This window comes from Carcharodon carcharias, chromosome X, assembly GCF_017639515.1.
Source record: "Carcharodon carcharias isolate sCarCar2 chromosome X, sCarCar2.pri, whole genome shotgun sequence".
Taxonomy (NCBI): Eukaryota; Metazoa; Chordata; class Chondrichthyes; order Lamniformes; family Lamnidae; genus Carcharodon; species Carcharodon carcharias.
This window is the reverse complement of record NC_054507.1, coordinates 8852875-8871618: the sequence shown is the minus strand read 5'-3', so window position 1 is coordinate 8871618 and position 18744 is coordinate 8852875. Positions and strand designations below refer to the sequence as shown.

Below are 18744 nucleotides of genomic sequence, written 5' to 3'. Positions count from 1 at the left end.
CAATAGAGTTACAACACTGATATCTACCCGACAAAGCCGAAAATTGTCGATGTATGGTCCTGTCCACAGAAAGCAGGACAAATCCAGTTCGGCCTATTCTCAATCATAGAGTTATTTATGGCACAGAAGGAGGCCATTCGGCCCACAGAGATCATGCTGGCTCCCCACAAAGCAGTTCAGTAAGTTCCATTCCCCTGTTCGATCCCCATAGCCCTGTAAGTTTATTTCCTTTAAGTGCCCATCCAATTTCATTTTGAGATCATTGATTGTGTCCGCTTGCACCACCCTCGTGAGCATCGAGTTCCAGGTCATTACCATTCACTGTATAAAAAAAAAAGATTCTTCCTCACATTACTCCTGCATCTCTTGTTCAGAATCTTAAATCTGTGTCCCCTAATCCTTGTACCATCAGCTGATAGGAAGAGTTTTTTTTTGTCTACCTTACCCAAACCTGTTATAATCTTGTAAATTCCATCAAATCTCTCCTCAATCTTGCATCCTTTAAGGAGAACAACTTCAGCCTTTCCAACCTTACCTTGTAACTAAAATCCCCAATCCTCGAAGCATTCTGGTAAATCTCCTCTGAACCCCTTCAAGGATCTTCACATTTTTCTTAAAGTGTGGTGACACAATACTCTAGTTGGGACCTAACCAGACCTTTGTAAAGGTTCAGCATGACTTCCCTGCTTTTGTACTCTGGGGGGTCATGTGAAGAAACTGTTGAAGGTGGCAGGACATATTCGAGAGAGTAGTTAGTAATATATATGGGATCTTGGGCTTCATAAATAGAGGCATTGAGTACAACCTTGGTCCAAACATGGACAAAAGAGCTGAATTCCTGAGGTGAGGTGAGAGTGACTGCCCTTGACATCAAGGCAGCATTTGACCGAGTGTGGCATTGAGGAGCACTAGCAAAATTGAAGTCAAAGGGAATCGGGTGGAAAACTCTCCACTAGCTGGTATCTCACACAATCTCAGTGCTAGGACATTCGCTGCAGGAGTTCCTCTAGGCAGTGCTCTAGGGCCTACCATCTTCAACTGCTTCTTCAATGACCTTGACTCCATAATAAGATCAGAAGTATGGATGTTCATTGATGATTGCATAGTGTTCAACTCCATTCGCAACTCCTCAGATACTGAAACAGTCTGTGTCCACATGCAGCAAGACATGTACAATATCCAGGCTTGGGCTGCAAATTCGTAAGTAACATTCACGCTACACAAGTGCCAGGCAATCAGATCCTTAAATGGACCAGTCACATAAATACTGTGGCTACAGGAGGAAGTCAGAGGCTGGGAATTCTGCGGAGAGTAACTCACCTCCTGACTCCCCAAAGCCTGTCCACCATCTACAAGGCACAAGTCAGGAGTGTGATGGAATACTCCCCAATTGCCTTGATGAGTGCAGCTCCATCAACACTCAAGAAGCTCAACATCATTCAGGACAAAGCAGCCTGCTTGATCAGCTCATCAACCACCTTAAACATTCACTCCCTCCACCACCTCGCACAGTGGCAGCAGTGTGTACCATCTACAAGATGCACTGCAGCAACTCACTAAAGCTTTTTCAATAGCAACTTCCAAATTCGTGACCTGGAAGAGGAGAGTGCTTTTTATTGACGTGCAGATGCAGGAAATGCATCCTCTTGTGCAATATTTGCCAATAGATATTTTTCATAATGAACATAAATTTCTTTCGGAAGTACCAGTTTACATTTATATTGCACCTTTAATGTATACAAACATCTCAGAGAGCTTCAGAAAATAATCAAATAAAAATGAGCCAAAAGACAAGATACTTGGAAGGGGTGATCAAAAGCTTGGTCAAAGAGGTGTGTTTTAAGGAGGATCTTTTTGGAAGATAGGTGACTGAGGGTTTTAACGAGGAAATTCCAGAGCATTGGACCTATTAGCAGGAGATATGGCTGCTTGAAGCGAAAGGGAAAATGCACCAGGCCAAAATCGGAAGAACAGAAATTAATGGCTATTGGTGGCTGTTGGCCTGAACAGGTATCAGAGGTAGGAGGGGAGGCTAAAAGTGATTTCAAGATAATAAGATTTTTAAATTGGAAACATTGGGCAACTCATCCATGATATGATCATGGATGGCATTGTTCACAAGTGAAAAGCCATTGTGGATGGAAGTATGACGAGGGCAGTTGCTTCTTCTGGCTGAGTTAAAGGAGACAGTGGTGGGCAGAATGTCCAAGATGGGAACGTCGTTAGTGAGGTTATGCCCCAGCAGGCAAGCTAAACTTTAATGTCAGCTTTAGAGGAGGATGGGACATGAGATTATTGTTCGTCAGCAGGCAGTGACAAGTATCTCAATGGGCCCTTCAGAGAATGCCAAGAGATGCACAAAAGTTCTCTGGGCCTATTCAAGGAGGATTCAAGCCTGAGCTCACTGACCTATTTTGGCTTTCTGTTCAGCAACACCCCAGATTTAAAATTCTCACCTTTGTCTTCAAATCCCTCCATTATTTCGTCCCTCCCTATCTCGGGAACCTGCTCCAGCGCTGCAATCCTTCGGCCTGGCCAGTGAAGCCCACATCCCGCAAAGGAATTTTTTAAAAAGTAATTGTTCCTTTCCAATTCTGACTGACGCATCCCTGATTTTAATTGGTTTGCTATTCGGCATTGTGCTTTTCAGCTGCCTAGGCCCTAAGCTCAGAAATTCTCTCCCTAAACCTCTCTACCTCTCTCTTCCCTCCTTTAAGATGCTTCTTAAAACCTACCTCTTTGACCAACCTTTTGGCCACCTATCCTAATATCTCCTTGTGTGGCTCAGTGTCAAATTTTGTTTGTGCCTTGTGAAGCACCTTGAGATGTTTTACTACCTTATAGGTGTTATAAGTACAAGTTGTTGTTGGGAAGGCAACAGAAACAAAACTGACCTGATAAAATTACCATAGCTCATAGTTTCCAGTATGCAAGTTTTTGTTGGATGGCAGGATTGTCATATGAGGAGAAATTGGGTCGAGTAGGCCTGTATTCACTGAAATTTAACAAAATGGGAGGGGTCTCATTGAAACGTATAAAATTCTGACAGGGCTGGACGGACTGGATGCAGGGATGATGTTCCCCCCCCCTTTCTGGAGTGAGTATAGAACAAAGGGTCACAGTCTCACATATTGGGTGTGCTATTTAGGACCGAGATAAGGAGAAACCTCTTCGCTCAGAGGGTGGTAAAGCTATGGAAATGGGAGAGAGTGGGAGTATGGCGTTGAGATCGAGGATCAGTCATGATCATATTGAATGGCGGAGCAGGCTCGAGGGGCCGAGTGGCCTACTCCTGTGTTTCTATGTTATAATAAAGAATTCTTAAGCCTCAAAAATAGTCCAGAAGAACGAGTTTGTTTAATTAAACGTATAACCAATATAACTGACTAACGCTTAAGAAAAACGAACATGCTCGATGAAGTCTCTTGTATAATGGTTAACAAAGAAACCAGGATCACAAGTAGTGGTGATTACAAGTGTTGCCTGCCTTGAGTATTTGTTAATAGAATGCAACATTTCTGACACAAACTTTGAAAATTCATTTTGTAGTTTCTTTCATAATCTTTTGAAAAGGACAAAGAAAATCAGATTTTCACAAAAAAGGGATCGAACCTTCTATTCTTTAAATCCTGCTAATGCCCAAATTGCATGCTTAGAAATGCAGCAAATTGTATATGTTCAGAATATGCAGATTGTGTCATGGAAACCCTTGCAAGCTGCATATCTTTGGAATGCTCAGCTGTGGCGAAAGCTCTGTCCAATAGCTCTTGTAAAAATATTCAGTTGAAATACCAGCTTTTGACAGGCTGAGGTCTTGAAATTAATTTTTTTAAGACATTAAAAGACACAAAAGATCATTTTAATTTAAGCTTACCCATGGCAGAGCATTTTTTTTCATAAAGCATTTTGAATGATTCAATTAGTTCTACAATTGTTGACGATGAAATTGTGAATGTAGATGTATGGTTTGCTCATTGTACAAAGGTCAACATGTTCCAATGTGTTGTGGTGGGGTTGGTCGGGGGGGTGAGCGGTTTCTACTTTATCAATGTTTACATAGGCAGTTTAATTTTAAATGTAGCATGATTTAAATTCATGACCTAGGAAGTAAACTTTGTGGATCGGAACTGTGGATGAACAAGATTTTTCATATTGTACAGATACGCCTGCTGAGCCAAAATTCTATATGATAGGTGTGGATTATCTACAACTTATATCACAGTGGTGGCTTTTGGGTTCTATGATTGATATAACAGTCTTGAAGAATAACAGATTTGCAGTTATATAAAATATGTCTTTTTTTATTTGTTCATGGGATGTGGGCTTCGCTGGCTGGGCCAGGATTTCTTGCCCATCCCTAATTGCTCTTGAGAAGGTGGTGGTGAGCTGCCTTCTTGAACCGCTGCAGTCCATGTGGTGTAGGTACACCCACAGTGCTGTTCGGAAGGGAGTTCCAGGATTTTGACCCAGCGACAGTGAAGGAACGGCGATATATTTCCAAGGCAGGATGGTGAGTGGCTTGGAGGGGAACTTGCAGGTGGTGGTGTCCCCATGTATCTGCTGCCCTTGGCCTCGTAGATAGTAGTGTTCGTGGGTTTGGAAGAGGCTGTCTAAGGAGCCTTGATGAATTCCTGCAGTGCCTCTTGTAGATGGTACACACTACTGCTACTGTGCATCAGTGATGGAGGGAGTGAATGTTTGTGGATGTGGTGCCAATCAAGCAGGCTGCTTTGGACTGGATGGTGTCAAGCTTCTTGAGTGTTGTTGGAGTTGCACTCATCCAGGCAAGTGGAGAGTATTCCATCTCACTCCTGACTTGTGCCTTGTAGATGGTGGACAGGCTTTGGGGAGTCAGGAGGTGAGTTACACATTGCAGCTTCTTACCTGCTTTTGTAGCCACAGTATTTATATGGCTAGTCCAGTTCAGTTTCTGGTCAATGGTAACCCCCAGGATGTTGATAGTGGGGGATTCGGCGGTAGTAATGCCATTGAACATCAAGGGGCGATGGTTGGATTCTCTCTTGTTGGAGATGGTCATTGCCTGACACTTGTGTGCCACGAATGTTACTTGCCACTTGTCAGCCCAAGCCTGGATATTGTCCAGGTCCTGCTACATTTGGATTTGGAATGCTTCAGCCTGAGGAGTCGTGAATGGTGCTGAACAGTGTGCAATCATCAGCGAACATCCTCACTTCTAACCTTATGATGGAAGGAAGGTCATTGATGAAGCAGCTAAAGATGGTTGGGCCAAGGACACTACCCTGAGGAACTCCTGCAGTGATGTCCTGGAACTGAGATGATTGACCTCCAACAACCACAACCATCTTCCTTTGTGCTAGTACTCCAACCAGCGGAGAGTTTTCCCCCTGATTCCCATTGACTCCAGTTATGCTAGGGCTCCTTGATGCCACACTTGGTCAAATGCTGCCTTGATGTCAAGGGCAGTCACTCTCACTTCACCTCTGGAGTTCAGCTCTTTTGTCCATGTTTGAACCAATGCTGTAATGAGGCCAGGAGCTGAGTGGCCCTGGTGGAACCCAAACTGGGCTTCAGTGAGCAGGTTATTGCTAAGCAAGTGCTGCTTGATAGCACTGTTGATGACCCCTTTCGTTACGTTACTGATGATCGAGAGTAGACTGATGGGGCGGTAATTGGCCGGGTTGGGTATATCCTGCTTTTTGTGTACAGGACATACCTGGGCAATTTTCTGCATAGCTGGGTAGATGTCAGTGTTCTAGCTGTGCTGGAACAGCAGTAAATTAATAGTAAAGTCCTGAAATTAGGGTCTTAAATCTGAACAAAGCAAACTACTTGGGTGTGAGAGCGAGTTGGCTAAGGTAGATTGGGAAAATACATTCAAAGATATGGTAGACAAGCAAGGCACTTAAGGAATTAATACATAATTTGCAATAAATACACATTCCTTTTCAGCATAAAAAACTCACTGAAAAACTGGTCCACCTGTGGCGAATGTGGAGTTAAAGATAGTATTAGATCTAAGGAAGAGACTTTAAATGTTGCAAAAAAGAGAAGCAAGTGTGAGGATTTTAGAATTCAGCAAAGGAGGACTAAGAAATTGATAAACATAGAACCATAGAAACTAGGAGTAGGAGTAGGCGATTTGGCCCCTTGAGCCTGCTCCGCCATTCAATAAGATCATGGCTGATCTTCTATCTCAATGCCATACTCGCGCTCTCTTCCATACCCCCTGACTCCTTTAGTGTCTAGAAATCTTATCTATTTCCTTCTTAAGTATACTCAGTGATCCGGCCTCCCAGCTTTCTGTGGTAGAGAATTCCACAGGTTCACCACTCTGAGTGAAGAAATTTCTCCTCATCTCAGCCCTAAATGGCCTATCCCATATCCTGAGCCTGTGACCCCCTTGTTCAAGACCCCCCTCACCAGCCAGGGGAAACATCATCCCTGCATCCAGTCTGTCCAGCCCTGTCAGAATTTTATACGTTTCAATGAGATCCCCTCTCATTCTTCTAAACTCCAGTGAATACAGGCCTAGTGGCCCAATCTCTCCTCATGCGACAATTCTGCCACCCCAGGAATGAGTCTGGTGAACCTTCACTGCACTCCCTCAATGGCAAGTATATCCTTTCTTAGGTAAGGGGACCAAAACTGCACACAGTACTCCAGGTGTGGTCTCACCAAGGCCCTGTACAGCTGCAGTAAGGGATCCTTGCTCCTGTACTCAAATCCTCTCACAATGAAGGCCAACATACCATCTGCCTTCCTAACTGCCTGCTGCACCTGCATGCTTGCTTTCAGTGATTGGTGTACAAGGACACCCTTTGTACATTAAAATTTCCCAATCTATCACCATTTAAATAATACTCTGCCATTCTGTTTTTCATCTCAAAGTGGATAACTTCACACTTATCCACATTATTCGGCATTTGCCATGTATTTGCCCACTCACTCAACTTGACTAAATCGCCTTGAAGCCTCTTAACACCATCCTCACCACTCACATTCCCACCTAGTTTTGTGTTGTCAGCAAACTTGGAAATATTATATTTGGCTCCCTCATCCAGATCGTTGACATATATTGTGAATAGCTGGGACCCAAGCACTGATCCCTGCAGTACCCCACTAGTCACCACCTGCCATTCCAAAAAAGGCCCATTTATTCCTACTCTGTTTCCTATCTGCTAACCAATTCTCAATCCATGCCAACATATTACCCACAATCCCATGTGCTTTAATGTTACACACGAACCCCTTATGTGGGATGTTATCAAAAGCTTTCTGAAAATCCAAATACACCACATCCACTAGTTCTCCCTTATCTATTCTGCTAGTTATATCCTCAAATAAAACTCCAGTAGGTTTATCAAACATGATTTCCCTTTCATAAACCCATGTTGACTTTGCCTAATCCAGTTGATGTTTTCGAAGTGTCCTATTATCACATCCTTTATAATAGACTCTAGCATTTTCCCGACTCCTGATGATAGGCTAAAGAAAGAGACTATGAGAGTAAACTGGCAACAGACATAAACAGATTGTAAAAGTTTCTATCGATATGTAAAAAGGAAGAGGTTAGTGAAAGTAAGCATCCATTTTTTTTCTTTCATGGGATGTGGGTGTCACTAGCAAGGCCAGCATTTGTTGCTCATCCCTAATTGTCCTCGAATCTGACGAGCAGTTAAGAGTCAGCCACATTGCTGTGGGCCTGGAGTCACATGTAGGCCAGACCAGGTAAAGATGGCAGATTTCCTTCCCTATAGGGGCATTAGTGACCCAGATGGGTTTTTACAACAATTGGCAATAGTTTCATGGTCATCATTACTGAGACTAGCATTTTTTTAGATTTATTAACTAATTGAGTTTAAAATTCCACCAGTGATGGGATTTGAACCTGTGCCCTCAAAAGATTAGCCTTGATTTTTGATTTCTAGCTCAGTGACATTACCACTATGCCACTGTCTCTCCATGTAGAAGCAGAAACAGGTAAAATTATAATGGGGAATAAGGAAATGAAAGAGTCATTAAACACATACTTTGTGCCTGTCTTCACAGTAGAAGACACAAAAAAACATTCCTGAAATAATGGGGAACCAAGGGTCTGGCAAGAATGAGGAACTTCAAGAAATCAGGAAAAAGAATGCTGGAAATACTCAGCAGGTAAAGGAATCAATATAGGTAAAGCATTGGAAAAATGAGCGGGACTAAGTAGCAACAGATTTCCTGGAGCTGATGACCTGCAATCCAGGTTTTAAAAGAGGCAGCTGCAGCGATAATGGTTTTGATCTTCCAGATTTCTTCTGATTATAGAGCACTTCTCAAAGATTGGAAGGTAGGAACCATAACCCTGCCATTTAAAAAAGGAGGAAGAGAAAATGGGGAACTATAGGTCAGTTAGCCTAACATCAATTGTGGTAAAATCCTAGAAGCTATTGTTAAAGACGTGGTAACATGGTATTTAGAAAATCACAAGATGATTCAACTAAGTCAACACTGATTTATAAATGGGAAATCCTATCTGCTAAATCTGCTGGAGTTTTTTGTTGATGAAACTAGCAAGATGGATAATGAGGCTCTAGTGGATGTGGTGTATTTGAATTTTCAAAAAACATTTGATAAGGTGCCATACAAGAGGTTATTACACAAAATTAGGACCCATGGGATTGGGGGTAACATATTATCATGGGTTAAGGATTGGTTAGTGGACGGAAAACAGAAATTAACAGGACATTTTTGGGTTGGGAGAGGGGTCCCACAAGGATCAGTACTTGGACCTCAGTTATTTACAATCTACCTTAATGACTTAGATGAGGAAACCAAGTGTAATATATTCAAGTTTGCTGGCAATAAAAAGTTAGGTGGGAGAGTAAGCTGTGAAGATGCTACAGAGGGCTGTAGACAGGTTGGATGCGAGGGCAGGAACATGGCAGTTGGAATGCAACGTGGCAAAGTGTGAAGTTATCCACTTTGGTCAGAAAAATAAGTGAAATATTTTTTGACCCGTGAGAGAATGAGAAATGTTTGCATTTGGAAGGACCTGGGTGTCCTTGTACATGAATCACAGAACAGGCACAGCAAGTAGTTAGGAAGGCGAATGAAATGCTGGCCTTTATTGAGGTTGGAGTAAAGAGATATTACTACAATTATATAGGGCATTGGTCAGGCCACACCTGGAGTACTGTGTACAGTTTTGATCTCCTTATCTAAGGACATACTTGCCCTAGAGGGAGTGTGACAAAGGTTCACAAGACTGGTTGCTGGGTTGATAGGATTATCTTTTGAGGAGATGTTGAGTAGGCCTATATTCCTTGGAATTTAGAGGAATGAAAGGTAATCTAATTCGAAACATATAAAGTTCTTTAGGCATATAAATAGCAAACAAATGACATAAGTCATTGAATGTGGTAGGACAGGTTGAGAGAGCAGTTAATAAAGCATACAGTATCCTAGACTTTATTAATAGGCAGGGTAGGGCCAATTGGGGACCAAACAAGGGATTTTCACATGGAGGCAAAAGGTGTAGCTGAGGTATTAAATGAATAGTTTGTATCCATCTTTACCAAGGAAGAAGATGCTATCCAGGCCATGGTGAAAGAGGAGGTAATTTAGACAGTAGAAGGGTTTAAAATTGAAAAGGAGGTGGTATTGGATAGGCTATCTGTAATTAAAGTTGATAAGGCACCAGGACTGGATGAGATACATCCAAGGATACTGAAGGAAATGAGAATGGAAAATTGCAGAGGCTCTTTCATAGACTCAGGGGTGGCGCCAGAGGATTGGAGAATTGCAAATTCTACACCCTTGTTCAAAAAAGTGTTTAAAGGTAAATCAGCACAGGCCAGTTGATTTAACTTTGGTGGTGGGCAAATTTCTGAAAACAGTATTCAGGACAAAATTAATAGTCACATGGGCAAATGCATGTTATTTAAGGAAAGCCAACATGGATTTCTATGGGAAAATCATATTTAACTAACTTGCTGGAGTTTTTTGAAGAGGTAACAGAGGGTTGATGAGGGCAATGCTGTTGATGTGGTGTACATGGACTTCCAAAAGACATTTGATACAGTGCCACTCAACAGACCTGTGAGCAAATTTATAGCTCACAAAATAAAAGGGACAGCAGTAACATGGATTCAGAATTGGCTGAGTGACAGGAAACAGAGTAGTGGTTAATGGATGTTTTATGGGCTGGAGGAATGTTTGTGGTGGAGTTCTGCAGGGGTCAGTGTGGGACCCTTTCTTTTCCTGATTAATGACCTAGACCTAGGTGTACATGGCACAATTTTAAAGTTTACGAATGATACGAAACTTGGAAACACTGTGAACTGCAAGGGGGACAGTGTAGAAGTCCAAAAGGATATAGATAAGTTTGTGGAATGAGCAATTAGGTGACAGATGAAGTTCAATGCAGAGAAATGTGAAGGTTTGGTAGGAAGACATGGAGAGATAATATATAATAAAGGGTGCAATTCTAAAGGGAGTGCAGGAGCAGAGGGAGCTGGGTGTATGTGTACATAAGTCATTGAATGTGGCAGGGCAGGTTGAGAGAGCAGTTAATAAAGCATACAGTATCCTAGGTTTTATTAATAGGGACTTCAGAGTACAAGAGTCAAGGAGGTTATGTTGAACTTGTATAAGATACTAGTTTGGCCTCAGCCGTAGTATTGCATCCATTTTTGGATGCCACACTTTAGAAAGCACATGAAGGTATTAGAGAGTGTGCAGAAAAGATTCACGAGAATCATTCCAGGGATGAGGAACTTCAGTAGAAGATGAAATGAAACAGGAAATGGTGTCTAGTTAATGCCATATTTGGGCTTTAAAAGAATGTAAATTATATGTGGAAAGAAAGACTGTGGAAGGTGAGGAACTCCACAGTTTCTAGGTCCTGGGCAAGAATTTGTGTCGGAGGTGGCCTGATGTGCCTTGATTTCAATACATTGTTAATGTTGAGAGATGGTAAAGCATCTAGAATGCTAGATTTGAGTTTTAGCAGGAAAAGATAGAACTTGTATTTATATAGCGTCTTTGACGACTTCAGGACAGCCAAAGCACTTCGCAGCCAATTAATTAATTTTGAAGTGTCCCCATTGTTCTAAAGTAGGAAATGCAGCAGCCAACTTGCACATAGCAAGGCCTCATAAACTACAATTAAATAAAGGACTAGATCTTCTATTCTAGGTGTTCGTTGAGGGATATATATTGGCCAGTTCACCAGAAGAACTCCCCTACTCTTAAAATAGTGCCCTGGGATCTTTTACTTCTACCTGAGAGAGCAGATAGGGCCTCGGTTTAACAGCTCATCTGAAAGATACCACCTGTGACAGTGCAGCACTCTAGTACTGCACTGAAGTGTTGCCTGTATTATGTGTTTAAGTTGTTGGAGTGCTTAATCTTTTCAATGGGAGTGCTGTCACTGAGCCATGGCTAGAATCCTATAGCAGTATTGATAAAATAGAGGTGCACAGGGAGGCTTTGACAACAGTGTACGTTGTATTCTGTCACTTTGCACTTGTTTTCTGTGAAATCTTCCTTACAAGTCATTTCTCCTCATTAAAGGTATTGGGGAAAAGCAGGGTGCTTGAAGGAGTTGAACAGCTTGATGGAAAGAAACAGACAGAGGAAGATGACCTAGAAAAGTTGAGAGAAAATGAAAACCTTCTGAAGCTTGGAGAGAATGAAGAATTATTGAAGCTCAGACAACATGAAGAATTGATGAAACTTAGAGAACATGAAGAATTGATGAAGAAACAAAAGAGTAAAAAAATCCGTACTCCTTCTAAAGTAAGTTTGTAATGAATTTCCTAAAGATTGTGGCCTGGAGTTTCTGCTAAGGACGCAATCAGAAAATGCCAGTCTTACCGAGGTGAAGTTCTGCCCATAAGACTTGTTGCATAAGACAAAATGTAAACTCTCAAATGAACCAGCACAATCAAAGCAGCGTTATCGGGTGTAATTGATGGGGCCTCAACATTAGTTAAACTTGCTTAAAGTGAAAATCTAGAGCAGCTGAAGAACTAGGCTGATCACCGGTCTCAGTTGCTGCTGGTCACCAGCCCTGTGTTCCAAGGGCAGATTTGAACTCAGTTTAATTTAATCGAAATAATTTGAAGTAGTTGTACAACGGAAAGAAAAACAGTCCTGACGCTTCAGTTGACTGCTGGTGAGTGCAGGTCAGCTCATAGTGATGGACTCATGTGACCATGGGTGCCTTTGCACCTGCAATTCTGGGCACAGTGTGATGAGCCACTCTTTGACAGGCACAGTCGGAGGAAACTCACCGTGGTGACCTGGGGTGGCGCGTGTGGACAGTTTTGTGGGCAGGATCAATTCTGGTGAAGGGACCTTTCAAACTGTGTAAAACACAAACTCCAGCATTGAGTGGTTATAGGCATAACTCAGGATTAAAATTCCCTGATCATTTGCACTGATACATTTCATTCCACCTAAATTCTGCTGTTATCTGGGCAGAAATCATGCAGAAACTCCAGGCCTGCAATTGCATTTTTAGCGCGACTTTATGCTCGAAATGGGAAAAGGTCTGTTGGGTTCATTTAAAAACTATTTAAATAATAATGCAAATGAATGTTTGAAGAGTTTCCTTAGTGGCTCAGTGGACATATACAGTGTCAGGTGTGTTTGTGAACCACACAAACCAGATACTTCCTCATGGCCTGGATGGTTCCCTAATGTCACAGTGACAACAATTGTGCCCATTATTCCATTATTCTGGGGAGCTCAACATAGATGGTTTGAGCAATAATTTCCAGCATCAGGGAAAAGTGGAAAAATATTTGAAGTGGGGGAACAAACAGGGCAACAAAACGAGAATGGGGCAGTGGGATTCGTTTTGGATATCTGTGGAAGGAACTGCTGCAAACACGAAGGACTGAATGGCCTCCAGTGTTGTAAATCGTAGTTATTCTTATTTGCTTTTTTATATCCATCTCATAATGCTCAGACACGATAAGGAGTGAGCCTGATAACACCTTCTCCTTGATAAATTCTATCCTGTGCCTGGAGTGTCCATGCCTCGTGCATTGAACTGCATTTGCCGTTGAGCAGCCTGGGTTTAGAACCTGTTCTACTCCCTCTTGGCTGCATTTTTAGAGTCAATAGTTCATGCCAATCACTTGTCATTTGGAAATGTAACTATCTTGTATTGAGACTGCGAATCCAGATCATTTCCGTATATCAGGAACTCGATGACTGGGAATTTCATTGTGGATGTTTCTATTTGGAGTTTCTACTGCACTTCTGGCAAAGTTATACTGGTGGAACTAGAGTATCTTTCAGGAAATTCCTGGCCAATGTTTCAGAGGAACTTCTGTTGAAGGCCCCTGACTTAAAACTTTTTGGATGCTTGTCAGCTTGTGTAATTCCAAGATTTGGCAGTTTCTTATTTTATCAGTGCTCGCTCAGTTTTTATTATTTCTTTCGATTTTGTGTCCTTTATCTCATATCCCCATTTTTAAAAGAATTATTCGCTTCTACTCCTATGGGGTTCCTTCCTCTGAGTTGGGGGGGGTGGTGCAAAGGATTTGCATGACAGGTTCTCCTGCCACAGCTTTGGCTGGAGATCAGTGGAAACCTGGGAAAAATGGCATAAAGGGACATTCCTCCAATCTTCTGCCGAAGTTATGGTGGGAGATTGAGAGAACCCTGGTGGAGATTCCAGCTATCTGTTTTTCATCTTTTCACAATTGGGAATTAATGAGAGGGGGGGTTGATGGGGAATGAAGTACATCCTCATCTTTTGTGAGGCAGTTTGTTGATGAATGGAGCCCAACCCCCTCAGCTTTTAAAACATTGAGGCCTGGAGCTTCCATTAGGGCCGCAATCGGTGAAATTCCTCCAGAATGTGCTGGACAGTGTGTCAACTTTACCCCGATGAAATTACAAACAGGTTTCTGCTTAGACTCATTGTTGTAAGCCAGAACATAACATCTCCCATCAATAAAAGCAAAATACTGTAGATGCTGGAAGTCTGAAATAAAAACAGAAAATGCTGGAAAAGCTCAGCAGGCCTCACAGCATCTGTGGAAAGAGAAGGGTCAGTCTCGAAACGTTAACTCTGTTTCCCTCTCCACAGATGCTGTCAGGCCTGCTGAATCTTTCCAGCATTTTCTGTTTTTATTTAAGTGCATACAGGGTATTGGATTATGGGGAGGATCAGAATCAAACCCGATGCTGTCTCCCAAGTTCCTACACACTGCAGCAATTGGCATTTATGTATCGCCTTTAATGTAGTAAAGCTTCTAGAGACCCGCCAAATATCTGCGGTCAAATTAGTCTTTACCACTATGCTACAGTTGCAATAATGTTACTGGTTGACTAACCCTCGACTAATGCCCTGGAGGCATGATTTAAAATTGCACACAGCAGCTGAGGGAAATGCAATTCAATTGAGTAATAAATCTGGAATAAAAATCCAATCTCATTAATTATGACCATGAAACTACCGGATTATTGTAAAAGCTTATCTGGTTCACTAATGTCACTTTCGGGAAGGAAATCTGCTGTCCTTACCCAGTTTGGCCTGCATGTAACTCCAGACCCACAGCAATATGGTTGACTCTTAACTGCCCTGTGAACTGGCCTGGTCATTAGGGATGAATGGTAAATGCTGGCCTTACCATCAACAATCAGATCCCAACCACGAATGAAAAGAAAAATCCCCATCCCATGCCATTCCATCCTTCCCATGCCATCCCTCTCATGCTATACTCAACCAGCCCTTTCACCCCTCATGTTATCATCCCCATTCCATCCCTTCTTCTTCCTTTCCCATTCCCCATTTCATATCTTCAATGTCACCCCCTCCCTCACCATGCTATCTCCCCCCTCTACCTCCCTGTCTTCCCTCCTCTGCCTATGTCATCACACCCCTCCCTCCCTCCTCCCTCCCATGCTGTCTCTCATTCTCCATTTCACACTCTTCATCCCATGCCAGTTTCTCTCCCCATTTCCATGACGTTCCACGTCCCCACGTTGCCATATCTGCCCCCACCCCCCATTTCGCAAAAAACCTCCCCCCATCCCCACACCAATCGTCAAGGATTCCTGACGCCAGGGAACAACGAAAGCTGGAGCCCAATAAACAAGCCTGGGGAGTGCCGAGACCCAGGGGCCAGTAACTGAGATAGGGAAACGGCGAGTGCCAGGGCTCAGAAACTGAGGCTGAGGATGGCAAGAGTCGGGGACCAGTAACAGGCTGGAGAGTGATGAGAGCTGGAGCCCAGTAACCATGGGCGGGGATTGTTGAAAGCTGGGGGCCAGGAAGCGACAGAGGCTAGTAACTGAGGCCCGAGAGTGGTGCGAGCCCTGCTCCTCCCTCTCTCTGCTTATTTGTCTCAAAAGCAGCCGCTCCGTTTACTGTGTTAAGATGTGATTTTCAGTACGCTTTGGTTTGGGTTTCTCTCCCATGACAACCAGATCTCATGGGCCTGTCTCTGGGCAAAGGTTTTATATGATCCACCATCACCTGCCTACCCCTCAATGCCCTCCCCAGTCATCCAGAGCATTCTGTTTCACCTTAAGTTAAAGGAGAAATTGAATACATAACCCTCTTGTAAAGTTGCACATTTAAACAATGGTAAAGGATTACATAAGGACAGGAATGAGAAAGGATCTTGGCTCCGGTAGACCAGGAAGTAAATCAGTATGGGTGGAGATCAGGAATAACAGGAGTCAGAAAACACTAGTGGGAGTACTTTATAGACCCCCAAAAGTAGTTATACTGTTGGACAGAGCATTAAGCAAGAAATAAATGGAGCTTGTAACAAGCAATGTAATAATTGCGGGCGTTTCAATCAAGAACAAGAGGGCACAGATTTAGTGATTTGAAAAAGAAGCAGATATGATGTGAGAAAAAACTTTTTCACACAGCGAGTGGTTCGGGTCTGGAGTGCACTGGCTGGAAGTGTGGTGGAGGCAGGTTCAATCGAGGTATTCAAGAAGGCTTCAGATGATTATTCAAATAGAAACAATGTGCAGGGGTACAGGGTAAAGGCAGGGCAATGGCACTAGATCATAATGCTCATTTGGAGAGCCGGTGCAGACACGATGGGCTGAATGGCCTCCTTCTGTGCCGTTAAAATTCTGCGATTCTGTGTTTCTTATAGACTGGACCAATCAAATTGGCAAAGGTAGCCTGGAAGGTGAGTTTGCAGAATGATTTTGTGACAGTTTCAGGTGGCCTGCGGTCTGGGGCATCATCTTGTGGAGGATGGTGTCGTCCTCCTCTTGCTGGTACCTGGAATGGCGGGAAGAGAGAATTAATGATTGATTAGGCAGACTCAAACATTACGCATCACTCATGGTCAATGTCCGCATGTTATTGCTGTATAATGGATGCTTCCTCATTGAGCTATTGCGGGAGGCTGATCTCGCTACCTGCGCAGGCACGGTCAGTGTCCTCCTCTGCCAGCTCTGTAGCATGCTCCTCGTATGGGGTGGGCGCCCTGAGCTCTGGGGTCCCACCTCCGGTCTCTCCCTCTTGATGTGGGCTATCTTGCCCTGCACAAAGACAGATGGATTGAGTGTGAGCACTATGGATTGAAGAGAGGTTCAGAAAATTGCATACCTGTTGTGTTTGCTGAGCCCTCCCCAGTAAGGGATTAAGACACTATTTGTGCAGGATCTTACAAGAGGTGGTGAGTTTTAAGTGTCTATGATACATGAGTACTGATGAACCATCTGCTGAATGTGTATGACATCCTTGTGAACTGCAACCCTTGGACTGCCTGATGCCCTTATGAAAGTATGAGTGCGCAGTGAGTAGAAGTTTGACTTATCCTGGCGGATCGGATGAGATCACTCTACCATTTTCTGCACTGCAGGGTGGTATTTCTTTGAAACCCATAGGGGCTTACAACCCTGTTGACCTCCTCCCAGGCCGCCGTGGTCAGACGAAAGGGCCTCCTGCTCCCATCCCTTGGAAAGAGGGCCTCCCGCCTTCCCTTGACCACCTGGAGGTGTCTCCAGGGAGGTGTTGCTGAACGTGGGGCAGAAGGTTGCTCCCTTCTCCTGGACATTTTTATCCAGAGACCCTGACCTGCAGTGAGTGAATGGCTGTCCGGGTGCCGTTTGAATATGGCGCCCGGATGTTGAAGTCTACGAGGTGATGGGGTGAGACGAATCACTGCCTGCGTCGCCACGAGATTTGACATACTCCTCGCGGATGCTTAATTAGTGAGCTGAAAAGCGGAAAACCTTGCATTTTCAGCCGCCTCACTCTCCAGCGGCAGTCACTTCAACTTTCCTCCCTGCTACCAGACTCCAGATCCCAGAATGGAAGATTCTGCCCAATGGGTCCTTTGGTGATCCCACTCTGTTGAATGATATAATATGGATTGTTTCTGATGTGCGTGAAAAGGAGTAAAGTGTAGTTCCTGTAGGGTTTGGAGTTTCCTGTTTACCCCCCACCACCCCAACCTCTGCCACCTCCTGTTTTCCTCCTCTTCTGTAGAAACTGGCTCATAAAGTATACTGTTCCAGAGTTACCAGCAGGCCTCTAAGTGGCAAATGATCGTGTGAATTTACAGAGTGAGCACTGATAAGTTCATTGGACTGTAGCAGACATTGTAGCTTAGTCTCAATATTCACATAAACCCACTTCCTAGCAGCGCCGCTAGATAACAATCAGAAGTGGGAACCCTGGCTGATTTTATTCATTGTAATTCTCTACAGTGAGAGTGAATGGGAAATGATTGATTCTGTTGATGAAGTAAATGGAAATAGCTGGGTGTGTTGAAATTGGGTACAGTGCGTATTATAACCACTATGATTGCACATCAAAATAATTTGTGTGGAGAGCTTTGGGAGATTTCTGAAAAATGGAAATGAGGTATGTAAAAGGAATTTTTCTTAACAATGAGAATGAATTAGGAATGATTTGATATGTTTCAGTTCTGTACAATGGGAGTGAATGGTTGAGTTTATTTGAATTCAGTACAGTGGAAACTCCACATCCATTTCCTCACTGAGATCGTCTTGCTCCTCTCCACCCTTAGCCTCTGCACCGAGTAACTGCTTTATCCTTGGTCACTACCACCTCTCTGACTTCACTGCCCTTGTATCCTTCTTCAATCTTGCATTCTATATAAATGCCCCATCCCACCTCCCCAGCCCTTGCAGCCTGTGCATCTGGAGCCTGGATTGCCAATAATCTTTGATTACTTCCTTGGCTGCCTCAGCAGTCACATTTCCCAACTGTCTCCAATCCCAATCCCATTACCTTCACTATCAGTTCATGGAACAAACTCTTCCCTAGCTCCTCCATGAGTGCAATCTCACTCTCTAACTCCCAACTCTCTCGCTTCCATCCATCCACTTGCCCTAATGCCTCTGCTACTGTTGACCTACTTAGCCATACACTTCCCTCCCTTCTCCCCAGCAAATTAATCATTGTCTCACACTCCTGTCACTTCCCAATCATAGCCCCGATTTTCACACCTTCAGGTCAGAGGGGAGCAAATCAAGCTAACCTGCTGCAGAATTGGACTTCTTATCAGTCACCAGAATTGGCATAACCATGTTTTTGTTCTTCACAATTTTCTTGCCTGCTCATCTGAGAGCACTAAGGGAGACAGACACTTATTCTCACTGTGGCATTATTACCCTGGCACTGTAGTGTGATTCCCATGGCACTGACTTCTGGTGGGGTGCTGTTCCCATGGTATGACTCATTGGGGTCCAGTTCACCTGCAACTGGCTCTCATTGGGGTACATTTCCTTGGCTCTTGTGAGGAACAGTTTCCTTGGCAC

At 43.5% G+C, this 18744-nt stretch overlaps 1 protein-coding gene across 1 annotated transcript in view; it reads left to right on the top strand.

Moving 5' to 3' along the window:
• Positions 1 to 18744, top strand: part of LOC121273272 (zinc finger protein 148-like) — a 407528-nt gene that overhangs the window by 37811 nt on the left and 350973 nt on the right. Inside the window, exon 3 of the mRNA XM_041180319.1 lies at positions 11536 to 11760. Coding sequence (XP_041036253.1) covers positions 11536 to 11760 — 225 coding nt within the window. The remainder of the gene's footprint in view (positions 1 to 11535; positions 11761 to 18744) is intronic.